The 13,904-nt window shown below is 44.5% G+C and overlaps 1 protein-coding gene across 1 annotated transcript in view; it reads right to left on the bottom strand.

Moving 5' to 3' along the window:
- Ccdc80 (coiled-coil domain containing 80) overlaps positions 1-13,687 on the bottom strand; it is a 36,049-nt gene extending 22,362 nt beyond the window's left edge. The window contains exons 1-3 of the mRNA XM_075963536.1: positions 12,853-13,687; positions 10,560-12,445; positions 2,368-2,524 (exon numbers count right to left, since the gene is read on the bottom strand). Of these exons, the coding sequence (XP_075819651.1) occupies positions 2,368-2,524; positions 10,560-12,434 (2,032 nt within the window). The 5' untranslated portion in view covers positions 12,435-12,445; positions 12,853-13,687. The remainder of the gene's footprint in view (positions 1-2,367; positions 2,525-10,559; positions 12,446-12,852) is intronic.
- Between the last annotated feature and the right edge of the window lie 217 nt (positions 13,688-13,904).

The raw sequence follows: 13,904 nt of genomic DNA, 5'->3' as shown, positions 1-13,904 counted from the left end.
ATCCTGCTGGCTCAAGACTGTGTGAAACTCCGGGAAGCAAATAGTTTGAATCCCTGTTAACCACTAAATATGCCTTTCTGTTGTTATTCTCTTGGGCTTCTCTGTTCATCATCAGGAGGGCTAATGCAATCTGACCCGAAAGAGCAGTTGCAAGTCAGCATTCTATCATTAGCAGAGAGCTATAGCAATTGTTTTCCTGGTGACAACTGTGACAGCTCATTGGATCTCCAAACTGCTACCTGATTCAACAGTGGTGATAAGGACGCCACAAAAATAGTGCCTGTTATCAGCAGGGGTGTGTCCACACAATCTTATTTCATCCTCACCACAGCCTATGAAGGAGGCTTGATTTCTTTAAAGACTTAAGAGCTAACTTGCCCGAGATCACATAACAAATAAATTGTACTTTGGATGTGGATCTACTGACCTCCAGAGTGACTTCTTTTGTTTGTTGGTTTTAGTTGATGGTTGTTTTTCATATTTTGAGGCAGAGTCTCACCATGTAAACCAGGCTACCCTCAGAGTCAAAAAGATACCTCTGCATCTGCCTCCCAAGTGCTGGGATTAAAGGTGTGTGTCACCATAACTGGGTATTGTTGATTAAGGACAGTATTCCTGTCTCTAAACATCCACATTGCAGAGGGATAGAGTTCACAAATCAGCTACTTATTTACGGTGATTTATGATGGGGCACCAAGAAGAGTGTTATTTATTTGTAGTTTGAGCCACCTCAGGGGATAATGAGCTAAAGAAAGAGAACGCATAGCTGAAAATGGACAGCCACATTCCAGAGAACTATTGGGTAGCATTGTGCCTATACTTAGACTACTATACTTTACAGCAAAACACTTGTTAAGACAATAGATCTTATTTTAATGTTGTCATAATTAAAATTCATAGTTCAGAAAACCAGTCCATATGCAAATCAAGTTGACACCATCATTAGGACAGATGTGTCATTTGTACCAACATCTCGCATCAGAAAAATCTGAGCTATGTTATATTATTTTGTGTAAATGTTAATCTTTTCATATACTTGTAGAAGTATAGAATATAGAATATATATTCTATGAAAATATAGAGGATAATGAAATATAAAAAATTAATTCAAGGAACTTTAATTATAGCTAAACATCAAAAGTAGTGAACTAATGTTTTAAAAAAAGATTTTTTAAAAGATAAAACTTTTGTGAGGAAAAATGTTTCAGTGGGAAAGGGAGGAGGTATGAGAGAGGGTAATTGGGGATAAAAAAAGATTACCAAAATCACACACACGCACATACACACACACAAAATTGTTACATAAAATGTTTTATGCATAAGAGAAAATAAAAGAAGCCATTGCCTCTGGTTCCAGCCTTCTGAACGCAAGGCTTAGCTCACTGGCGACTCTTCAGCAAGCCCATGGGAACAGCTGTGAAGTACTCAGCTGCCTGAGGCCAGCAGTGCCTCATGAGTCTCATACACACCATCAACATGAAAATTGTGAAAACACTAAAGTTCAGCCAAATTCTTCCGCTCTCCAAAAGGATTTGGGTAAAGTTCAACCCATATTTTCAGTGACTTTTCATTTAGGCTAACGTTTCTAACTCTAGCTAATTACCTCCCCAGGCTTGCCAGAGTCTAGGGGTCTGGCAGGTCCCCATGTATGATGGGATGAATCACTTGTAGCGTAGAGCATGTAGGCATATTGACTGGTGCTGCTCACAGGGAAGAGGACTCAGGACCCAAGAGAAAGGGGATGCATGCTCTCTCATTCTCCCCAATCATGTTATACTTTTCTCATTTCCCACCATCTTTCTGACTTGAAAAAGAAGGGAGAGGGTATTACATATTTTTGTTTCAAAATGCTAACACTTTAAGCCAGAGTGTTCCTGGCTGCATAGATATAGATAGATGATAGATAGATAGATAGATAGATAGATAGATAGATAGATAGATGATAGGTAACTGATAGATACAGATAAATGATAGATAGCTAGATAGATGATAGATAATAGATGACAGATAGATGACAGATAGATAGATAGATAGATAGATAGATAGATAGATAGATAAATAGATGATAGATAGATGATAGATAACTGATAGATATAGATAAATGATAGATAGCTAGTTAGATGATAGTTAATAGATAGATGAGAGATAGATGATAGATAGATAGATAGATAGATAGATAGATAGATAGATAGATAGATAGCCAGACAGACATCATCTCTGTCATTACAGCCAGAGGACACTTCAGACATTCCAATGTTTCTTTTGATCTCCTCCAACCCCCACCCAAGACCTCTCCCATAACAACAGGCCCACCACAGATAAGAGGCAAAAACAAACAAAAAACAAAATTATAAATGATTAATGCACCTAGCTGGAAGTGGTCAATCTTCAAGGTGCTGTTGTTGACAGGACCAAAGATAGTGATCACAGAGATCCTCCTGGTAGCCATCTTGCAGAAGCTCTCCAGATACTCATCCCGCTGCTGCACGTACATGCTGTTCTCAGCCTTGGGAGTGGTGATCAGCTGGAGGCAAGGGAGGATAAGCAACCATTAGTTCATAGTGCTCAGGTCACGAGGAGGCCGAGCCCAGAGACAACTGAGAGCATTAAACTGTAAACTGCTTTCTTAGACAGTTGCATAATCGAGACAAAAATGACCATTTAGACTGTCTAACTTCCTCCCTTCGTTCCTTCCTGCCTTCCTTTCTTCCTTCCTTCCTCCCTCCCTTCCTTTCTTCCTTCCTTCATTCCTTTCTTTTCTCTCTTTTTTAAAAATAATCTTTTCTTTTAAAGTAAAATAGAAGCTAGTCCGAATAGTTCTGATGCCACTCCTCAGTTCTCTAATTCGCCTTCATTTTATCTGTACTGTGGCTTTCCCATTTGTGGGCACACAGAAACATTTCTTCTTCAAGTCTGTCACATTCCATGAATTTCTGACATACAATAATTATCTGCCTTCCTCTATTTTGATCTCCATTATCCTAACTAACTAGTTCAATACTGTTTTTTTCACTTCCACAATGTTAAAGAGTTTCAGAGCCAGGCCTGCACACTGTGGAACAGAATTTTTATTAGGCAACCTGGAAGACAGTATTTATGGTGGCTTTGGGGGCTATATTTTGCCACACAGATGGTATTCATTGTCATACTGGGCCCAAGGTGGGAATTCTGATACTAGAGCTCAACCCTACCCCATCAGGATGGCTTTAACTGTCTCACTTTAACCTTGCCTCTAAAGTAGATCTGGGATTTTCATCCCTATTTTATGACTCCTGACTTTTGAAGGAAAGATACAGCTGAGGTATTTTTGATCTGTAGCCATCTGGGGCACTGTATTTTATTTTGCTTTGGTTAAAACGAGTATGCTTTGGTTATTCTATGTATGAATTATGCATGTTTGTATGGGGTGTACATGTGTGCTTGTGTATATGCATGTATATGTGTATGTATTTTGTTAATTATCTAGGCTGTCTTGTATCCTCTAGAATGTCACAATGTTTTGAATCTACCCTAACAGGAAAACTTCTCCGATACTTTCATCATTTTATTTAATTTTTAAAAGATTTATTTATTTATTATTTGTACAGTATTCTCAGTATTCTGTCTGCATGTATGCCTGCAGGCCAGAAGAGGGCACCAGATCTCATTACAGGTGGTTGTGAGCCACCATGTGGTTGCTGGGAATTGAACTCATGACCTTTGGAAGAGCAGGCAGTGCTCTTAACCGCTGAGCCATCTCTCCAGCCCCTAATTTGATCATTTTAGTTGCCTTTTTTGAAACTTTCTCCAATGTCACAGATTTTCCAAGCTGAGACTAAGCCTGTTTCCCACATGCCAAGAATGGGCAGCATCACTTTGCTTGTCCTAAAAGAGAAAAGACATGAAGATGCATTCTGATCATGGCCAGGCCTTGTTGATTCCTGGAACCAAGAGAACTCACATGGCAGGTGTCTACAGTGAGCCCTGTCCAGGCATCCTTTGTTGGCTCACCATAGACAGGGCTTGGAAGCAAGTCCCTATATTTTTTGTTCCTGTAAACATTTTCCTGCATTCAGCCATGTTTAAATTTAACATTCCATTTTCTATTTATGCACCCAAAACTTATAAACTCTTTCTAAAGTCTGTGTCTAGCAGTTTAGCATTTTTTGGTGGGAGACGTTACTATGCTGGTAACTTCTGTCAAATATTTTTTTTTATCAAAAATGGCCAGTAAATTTGGCTCCAAATTGATCTTGCTATTTATGTTTTTTCTCCCTCAGAGTTGTTTATTGATACCTACAAGCTTTCCTTGCTGAAATCTCTGTGCTTGACTAAATACTCCCTCCAGGAAGTTAAATGCTTCTGGAAGACTTTGAGTGGAATAGTAGCTAAGGTTTTTGGTTTGCTTTTTAAGAAATTTCTTAGTTCATCATTTTAAGTAGACATGTTTCAGCTCATTTTTGATTTTGTGTTTCATGCCTGTTCATATGGACATAATGGCAGGAAATATGTGTTAAGAGATACTTTTCCATGAGGGAAAGTATTAAAATTCCTCATACTGCTTAAAATTCATTCATTGATTCAGATTTAGCCCGAAGGAAAAAAAATAGGGTGGTTCTAAAAAGATACATTGATCATATTTTTGGTTGTTAGTTTGTTTTTAATTAGCTATATGTGTTTTGAAAGGGAAGGAAGAAATTTTATTTTAACTTGACATATTCCAGATTTTTCTTTTTCTTTCTTGGCATGTCTTTGTTCATAAACAGACCATTTTGGAATGAGCAAAATGTTGTTAAAGTGAGAATATAAAACAGTGAAAACAAAGATGAAAAGATCGACCATTCAAGATTTTGAACTCCTGGCCCATATTTGGAATATAATCTAGGAAGTTCCATGGCACCGCTTCCCAGACACTAGAATGATGATAATTACTGTCCTCTCACTTTGTATCCACACCCAGGCTTCATTTCTTTGCCTCATCCTTTGTCATGGAGCCCTGTGGTCCACAGTCATATTTTAAGAATTCTCAAAGCTTCCTCCAGTCTTCTCCTCCCGGGCATGTATAATTAAGAATTTCAGACAATATGCAATCTCAGAGATGCCCTTCCTCCCTTGCATGCCAGCTTCTTCCACATAGGTATACAACAATGTCAGGCCACGGATGCCCTGTAGGAACCTGAGAGAAAGGACATCCTCGCAGCTTTATTTTAACCTGGAGCTTTTGCCCAGGGATGCTTTAAGTCACCAGGCAGGTGATGTTCATGTTGCATGATTCAATTCCTGGCTTCTGGCTTTGCAGGCTCTCTCCCCAGGCTTATGCATTCTCTTTACACTTGTTATCAGACCAATTCCAACCATGAAATAAAAGCAACTTTTGGGCAATGTGGCACAGAGGAAAGGGTGATGTCTACCATCAGAGAAGGAGGCCTGACATTTTTGTCTTACTTCAACCCCTGGACAGCCTGTGGCCTCTCACCTTTGTCATCTTTACCACGGAGCAACTTCTCTGCAAACTTCATAAGTCTCAGGAACTGAACAATATACATGCATATTTGTCCGGGGCTATGCATCCAAACACATGCATGATGTGGGAGTGTCATATATCAATCTGTTGATTTCATTGGCTAAGTAATAAACAAACTGCTTGGGCTCATAGCTTAGAACATAGGTGGGTGGAGTAAACAGAACAGAATGCTGGGAGGAAGAGGAAGTGAGCTCAGAGACGCCATGCCCCGCTCCTGGGCAGACACACGCGATGAAGCTCCGACCCAGGATGGACGTAGGCTAGAATCTTCCCGGTAAGCGCACCTTGGGGTGCTACACACAGATGATTAGAAATGGGCTAAATTAATATGTGAGAATTAGCCTAGAAGAGAATGGGCCAAGCAGTGTTTAAATGAATACAGTTTGTGTGTTGTTATTTTGGGGCATAAGCTAGCCATGCAGGGGCCGGGGTGCCGGGGACGCAGCCCCACCGCTCTTATTTCAACACATGCATGTCTGTTGCTTCTGACTAGTTCACTGATTCTCCTACCATCTGTGCTTGCCCATGTCTTCTAGCCTCCCACATCCTCCTCCACTACCCTATCTCAAAGACTCACTCCTTTTAAGTACAGTTCTACTGGTCTGCACAGCACGCATGAAAATTTTGTATCTCCTTTACATATATTTTATGTTGACATCAAGTTCCTTAAGGCACTAAGATCTCAGACCATGAAGCTATCCTATGTTCCATGCTGTCTGGTCCACATTCTACAAGCTAGAAATCAGTCCTTTCATATCAGGGCAGGGAGAACTCAGAAGCATGAAGATCCCTGACTATGCACGCATCTAGACAAAGCCCCTAAGCCAGATGGAAAGCCTTTTCCTAACACTTCATCTGCTGATGGAGTTTGCACAGGGAAACAGGAGCAGCTGGTCACCTGACATGTCAGAGTCTTTCCCTGTGTGTTGACATCTCTGTCACATCTATCATTTTCAGCTTGGCAGCAGTTCTAATACTGCTTAACATGGAAACTGTTCCAAGTTTTCTCTTCCTAGAAGGAACACCACAGTACTCCTCAGTGTAGGTCCTGTCACTTGGTCTCTTGCCAGCTCAATGGCAATAACTCGGTGCATGTGTCCTGAATTTATAGTTGTCCTGTGATCTGATTTGTGTTTCTGTTCCAATGGTGTGTTGGGTCAATGAGTCCTAGAGGAGAATGAAACCCGGTTGTATAAGTAAAGGGAGCAAACAGGAGTCAGAAGATTTGACATATTTTCAGTCTTCGCTTAGTCTGAGTACTGTGTGAGGCTTGAAATGCAAGGTTTTTAAAGGATTCCATAAACCAGCTTTCAGTCTTGGAGACTGCCTTGTAAAACAGAACTTTAAACCCTTTTATAAAACTAAACCCAGTAAGTAGATTGCTATCTCAGTTCCCAGGTCTCTGTCGCAGAGTTGACGATATTAGCCCACTTGGACTGTAGGAGATTCCATCGGCAAAGAGAGCTAAGACTTGAGCCTGCATTTGTGCAGTTCAACATATGGAAGGTCCCTGTGAGCTGTCACTGGGAGCATCTAAGAGCCACCAAATGATTGTCTGTTAGCTACCGTCCATAAGGACCAGCAGTCTAGTGCTAAACAGCTGTCCATCTCTGTAGCCCCCAAATGGGTAGTAAACAGATCGAAGGAAGAGAAAAATGGATCCAGTCCACTGTTCCCCACCCACTGCCTGGAGAGCCAGAGTTGAGCTGCGTAGGAAAGGCAGTGACTCCACCTTTGCAATTCCTATAAAAATGGAACTGTTTCTTCACTTGTCTTGATAACTCAAAATTCAAAATGAAGTTTTTAAAAACTATTGTTTATTATTTATATTGTTTATTTATTACATGTGGGCTGTGGGGGGTTGCGATGCATGTGGAGGCCAGAGGACAGCTTGTGGGGGAAGGTTCTTCCTACCATGTGGGACCTGGGGATTGAACTCATGTTTCTAAGCTTGGTAGAAGGCACTTTTACCTGCTCAGCCATCTCACTAACCCCAAAATGAAGTTTTAAGTGTTCATACTTTATTAATGGACAGTTTTATTCTCCAATTTCCAATTTTTTGGGGGGGGCATATACTTCCCAAGGCCCAGTGGAAGGGAGGTTGAGTGTGGATTGACTTTGAAGTTGAACAGAGACAAGGTCTTTCCTACATAATAGCTACATGCCTTGGGTGTACGTCTCAAGAAATCTAAACTTGTAGTTTCTCATCTGGGAAAGAATGTAAATAACCCATTCCTTGTAGGAACTGTGAGAACAGAACCATGAAGCTTCAACAAAGCGCCTCACAGGTAGAATCTGCACTTTTTAAGAAACCGAGAGGCAAAGGGCTTAAAGGATTGCGCTCTGACTTAAAAGCACAGCACCTTGGATCTATCTGCAATGCGCTTGAAGGCTTCGAAGAAGCCATTTGCTCAACCACAACTTACACAGTTGCTGCTAGAGTACCCCTGAGTAATCGGTTAAACAGCAGTTATGGGATGTTTTCACATCCAAAGAATGGCATGAATGAATACAAAGCTCCAGGGGTTTACAATAGATTAGAGTCAGGGATCTGGTTACTGAAAAGCTGGAGAAATGAGCCAGAAAGCCCACATCATTTCCTGGAATGCAAAGCCACTCTTAGGTTGAGCACTCCAGGTTAAGTCAAGGCTAGAAGCCCATGCTCTCCACCATACTTTAACAGCTCAAAACTGCTCAGCTTTCCTGAATGCTCTTTGAATCGCCACACTTCCTGAATAACATCAGCAGAGACTGATGGGAAAAGTGAGTGGGAAGGGATTCATACATGAGTAATGCCTTCTACCCGGAAGCATTGTTTTGGTATCATGGCAGCTCCATCTCATCTTCTCTACCCCATTCTCCCTTCATACAGCATTAGCACTTCAGAAGACACATGTGTGATATGATCAGCTGGCCCCACTCAGGATTGACAGACTGCACTGTGCCCTGTTGGGATTTTCTTTCTAATAACAAACCTGATTCTCTGGCTAGCTCCAAAGAGCCAACATAGGCAGAAGCAATTCCGGCTGGTTTCTGCCTCGCCTCACATGGCATCAGCAGAAGCTATTCTTTGAGTTTCATTTGATAACAATTTATGACCAGGGATACTGTTAAAAGTGGAGAAGCCCCACTTGGGCACCCTGATCCCTAACACAGAGAACACGGTGTAGGCAAGAGAAATTGAAGGCACAGCTAACACCAGGGATCGCATATGAAAACCTCTTTCTTTTGACTTACCCGCTTGGGGCAATGAGAGTATTTGTCAGGCGGGTGCACAATTACAATCCTGACATTTTACCCTTGATTACTTCTTTCTGTGCTTAAACTCTAGCCATGAGGAGTGCTCTGCTTGCCTTGTTGTCTAAATGGACAGAATTGGGTGAGAGGCTGCTTTAGTGGGCTGGGCAAAGTCCCAGGTACTCAGCCAGCTAAGAAACTCAAGTGGTAAGGCTTTCCCACGCCCCCAAGAGAGCAGCTTGGCTCCACAGATCCTGGACAAATATCCAGGTACTGGATAGAGTTCTGCTTTAAATCAGTGATTCTCATGGCTCTAATTGGGACAGTTTGTGCATCCTGGGATTATACAAGTAGCTGTTAAACTACTTAAACAAATAGACTATCACTTGATTGCCTAAATTTGTACAGTCACTTGAGAAATGTGGTTTAAAATGCCATGAACTTGCAGAAAGTACTAGTGGGACTCTCTCTCTCTCTCTCTCTCTCTCTCTCTCTCTCTCTCTCTCTCTCTCTCTCTCTCTCTCGGCCTCTCTCTTTCTGTCTCTCAAAATCAGCCAGACCTTAGGTTTTGTTCTATTCCCTGACACCTCCATTGATGGAGATGAAAAGAAAACTCAGGACATGCTCCACCCAGAGCAAATACCACAAAAACCTCTGCTCCGGTTAACACTTCAAATGTGCATTTAAACATTTTGAAACCACTAAAGATACATGGCCGTCAAGAGTCTCTCTGCTCAGATCATTAATCCAAATTTAGGCCATGCTGAGCAAAATGAATTCTTGAGGAATGCCTTAGAGAAGGGTGCCTGTCTAGTGTGCAAGATGAATGTAGGCAAGGAGTCAGATCCTGTGCTCAGGAGGATGGGTGTGGTGGTCACAATGACCTTACATGGCTCCATCCACCAATATCTAAGAACAGCATTCATGATTTGCCTCACCCAATATCAACTTGCTGGTCTCTTACTATATATTATGTGTAACATATTAAACTCCCCCTTGGCAGCCCAGGCTAACACTGTGGTGTTACAAAGTCAAAGTTACAGTAGAAATCTTGGGCGCGGGGGGTGGGGGGTGGGTAGGATCTGAAACAAGGAGGCATGCAGAAGGAGTCATAAACAAGAGGAGTCATGTCCTGTCCTTGATGAGAAAAGACCTTCCATTTAGCCTTGGCTTGCTCCTGCCCAAAGCCTTCTTCCAATTTATCTAAATCCTTTTTTTTTTAACCATTTTACAGACAGTGGCAAGTAATGCTCAAAGAGAAGGTTCCTGATGTGTATGTGCACACTGCACACTAGGGGTACCCAGAACAGCAGGGTAAACAGAAGTGTGGATGGCTTATCTCCTTTCCCCCAACATGGGCACACATACCCATTTCCAATACAGCCTCGGGAGAAACTGACAGCTGACTCCAAATTCATACACACCTCCGAGGCTCTAGAAACCAGAGCAAATAGCTCAGTCCACATGCCATCCTGGGATTCTTTCTGCTCTTCCTAGTAATTTGGGACAGCAATGGAGGAAGCAGCCTTCCCGAAGAGAGAGAATACCTGCCCACCAGCTTAAAATGTTTCTCTGACAATCACAGCAACCATCTCGCATGTAGACCAGACTGACCTAGAACTCACAGAAATTCATCTGTCTCCCAAGTGCTACTGTCAAAGGCATGAGCCACCGCATCCTGCCCCCAACCTTCCTGAACACGAGGCAGGCTCAGACCCACTCTATCATCCAAAATGTGATTTTATAACATATACAATTCGACAAACCCGTCAATGTCCCACCTCAGCACATGGGAAAAAACGCCAAAGAGATTACTTACGAGGAGTCTTCGTTTGCCTTCGAAAGAGCCCAGCAGGTCGCTCACTGACTTCTTGGGGCTTGGTGTGAGTTGCTTTGGTGTGGGCTTCCGATAGGCATCCTCTTCTGGTTTACCGGCCTTCTTCTTCTTGTTCTTTTCTTTCTCCTGCTTGCTCTTTTTCTCGGCTTTCTTCGCTTGCTTTTCATTCTTGAGTAGCTTGTCTGGTTTCACACCCTTCCCCTTTTTTTTCTTCTCCTTCTCAGGTTTCCCGAGCTTTTCGGGCTTTTTCGACTCCTTTGCATTCTGAGAGGGAATATTATCCACCTGCAGTTCCTCCTCCCCTTGAGAGGCCGTGGGCCGGCTGAGGTCGTACTTCGCTTCATACTCATTGCTGAGAATTTTGTCCTTCTTTTTGGGCGGCTTCCCCTTTGTGGGCTTGTGAGGACCCGGCCCCACATTTGGGTCCTGATGGCCATGTTCTCGTCTGTCTGTCCGGTTGTCGCGGAAACGACTTGTGCCCACAGCTCTTGTGCTGCCCTCCCAGAGGGTGGTGGGTGGGGCTGCTGTGAAGCCCCCATAGTTGGTGGCTTTGCTGGGCCTCCTGGTGGCCTGTGGCTTCTCCCTTTGTTGCTCCTTCCGAGACAGAGGGTAGAGCTGCTCTGAAACGGAAGTGCCCCTGGCCGTGGTCACTTCAGTTGTTGCAGGAGGCCCGTGGGAGACTGAGAAAGGATGCAGCCGGGATGTCCAGGGCCTCTGGGTGGTTGGAAAGGCAGTCGTGGTTGTAGGTCTTGCGGCTACTGTCACCACCCGGGATGTGGCACGAGTGACCATTGTCACTGGAGTAGGGAGAAGAGTGGTGGCCCTTGGGGTTGGGGGAGGTTGGGGAGTGGCTGCCTTGGTGGTGGCCAGTTTTCTCTGAGGCTCTCTAGTAGGATGGACTTGTACTCTCCTTGGGTCCTCTTTCCTCTTCTCACTGGCCAGGCCCGTGCTTCCAGCTCCTCCACCACCATTGTTCCCTTCCTGGACCACATGGCCCTCTATGCCCGAGGCCTTACACTTTTGGACGAAACCCTTCTGTCTGATCTTTTCGATCCGACGGATGGGGCCTTGATCAATGACCTCATACATGGCCTCCAGCCTGACGGGATAAGGGTAGCGCTCCTCCACCTGCAGAGTCTTCTTTAACAGCACCATGCTAAACTTGCCCTTCTCCAGTTTTAAGAAGCTCATCAGCTTTGGGATGAGACTGGGGTCCAGGGGCTGCTCGAGGATCTGGCCTTCACTGGTGATCCTTCGTACCTTGCCCCCTTCCTCACCGGCCTGGTGGAAGAGCACAATCTGTTGAATGTGCCTCTCAGCCAGCTCACAGTACACATCATCCTTCAGGAGGCTCATCATGAGTCGGTAGTAGCCCTCTGAGGCGTGAGGGGCTGAGATGACCCACACCCGGTTCTTCCCGGCAAAGCTGGCCAGGATATTGGGAGAACTGGACCCAGAAGGGAAACGCAACATTCTTGACCGAGCAGAAGACCCCTCATCACGGACCATCTCACGCGGAGAGCTCCTAGCGATTGGTCTTAACTCAGGTCTGACTGGGACTCCATTGACACCTAAGGGGGTTGGCCTCATGGTCGGGTGAGCTAATCTCAACACTGGTACACTCTTCCTCCTTGGAGAAGGCTGAAGATTTGGTTCTTCCTGAGTGGATTTCTCAGTTCCACCGGACCTCCCTGCGTGCCTCAGATACCGGGCAGACCTAGTGCTGATTGGAGAGGCCAAAGAGACTTTGCTCACTGGGTGACTGTCTCTATCCAAGATAGGAGAATGCGATTCTGATCCACACACCAGCCACATGGTCAACAGTATGGTGAAATGCGGTCCCATTTTCCACATCATTGTGTTATCCACTTGGGAATGCAGAGGAGTCATAATTCGAGAGAGAGAGAGAAGGGAGAAAAATAATCATTAATTGCAAACAGAGCTGGGCATCATCTATTTCTCTATCTTGGCCAAGGGGAAGGGGTAGCTAGAGAAGAAAGGGGAGGGAGGGCAGAGGAGACAAAGCAGGGTGAGAGCCTGTTGCATTCACGCTTCTGTGAGTGTCAGGGCTTAGAAGAGGCAGTCCTTAAGCAGGAAATCCAACCCTGCTTCACTGGCGGGGCGGCAGGCACGCTTGCACTGCCTCAGCTGTGCTCTGAATACACCAGAGACCCTGTAAACCGAGCGCTGTAATTATGACAGCATTCACACTTCATGTCTTCAAAAAAGCAACAGGGAAGCAAACAGCAAAAAAAAGCAAAGATTGTGCACTTACGTCTTGGTTCATGGAGGTGGAATGCGCAGGCTTTCCAGAGAAATGGAAAGGTTGGTCCCCAGGACAGTTTCCTAGATGAACTCCTTTTCCTTCCAGCCCTCCGTCTCGTGGAGGGTGAGCAATACAAAAGGGGTGTGCTGCAGCTCCTGTTGGAGAAAGCAGCTCCAGGAAGCTCAGCCTGTGGAGCTGGACCGATCCTTTTCCTGCCTGGCTGTGTCTTTTTACCTTCTGGTCCAGTGAGAGGAGGTGAAAGTTGCGTTTCTCCAGGGGACTGTTCGCATCTCCATTGGTCTGTAGTTTCTCCTGGGTCTGTGGGAGCTGGTCCTTTGCTGCCACCGGGGTTTTCCGTAAAGTGAAGTCCTAGGGATTTCTGAATCTCACTCTTGCTCTCTGTGGAGTTCCAAGATCTTTCTTATCTCCCTTTCCTCACACAGTCTGGCCGAGTCCCTTTGTTTCCGCGACAAGGCACTGGGATTAATATGTTTTCCAGGCTGTGGGGAAACGGGACTGCGAATGTGGGGAAAGGGAGTTTTCCCCCTTTCCTTCCGTCTCTCCTCCCTTTATTTCTCCCCCCCTTTTTTTTCTCCTCTTTCTTCCGTCTCCTCTGATTTCTTCTTCCTCATCTGGATTCCATTCCAGAAATGTCAGGACTACCTCAGGTTTGCTCCAAACCAAACTCAAACAACAGCAGCCGCTGGAAATCAAGAAAACTTCACTAAGAATTTACCAGATCAGCAAAACACGCCTCCTTTCCATTTCAGTACAGGGAGAGTCAGTGAACCTGGTGAGAAGGGAGAGAGTTGTGCTTGGGCTGGGGAAAGTTTTGAAACACTACACATCATTGTAAATCACTTCAGAATGGGAGGACTGGGGACTTAACCCCTTCCTTGCCGTACCGAGCCATCAGGGATGGGTCCCTTCCTGTCGATTCTCACACTAGGGTCTGAAAGGGGGAAATCCTCAGGTTTCTCCACCTGGCTGATTTTCTTGGAGACATCTGCTCACTTGGGCCACAGAACTCGGCAGTGCATATCCAGACAGCACGCGTCTAT

This window comes from Microtus pennsylvanicus, chromosome 1, assembly GCF_037038515.1.
Source record: "Microtus pennsylvanicus isolate mMicPen1 chromosome 1, mMicPen1.hap1, whole genome shotgun sequence".
NCBI lineage: Eukaryota > Metazoa > Chordata > Mammalia > Rodentia > Cricetidae > Microtus > Microtus pennsylvanicus.
Note: the sequence above shows the minus strand (reverse complement) of the source record. Positions and strands in the feature narration are given on the sequence as shown.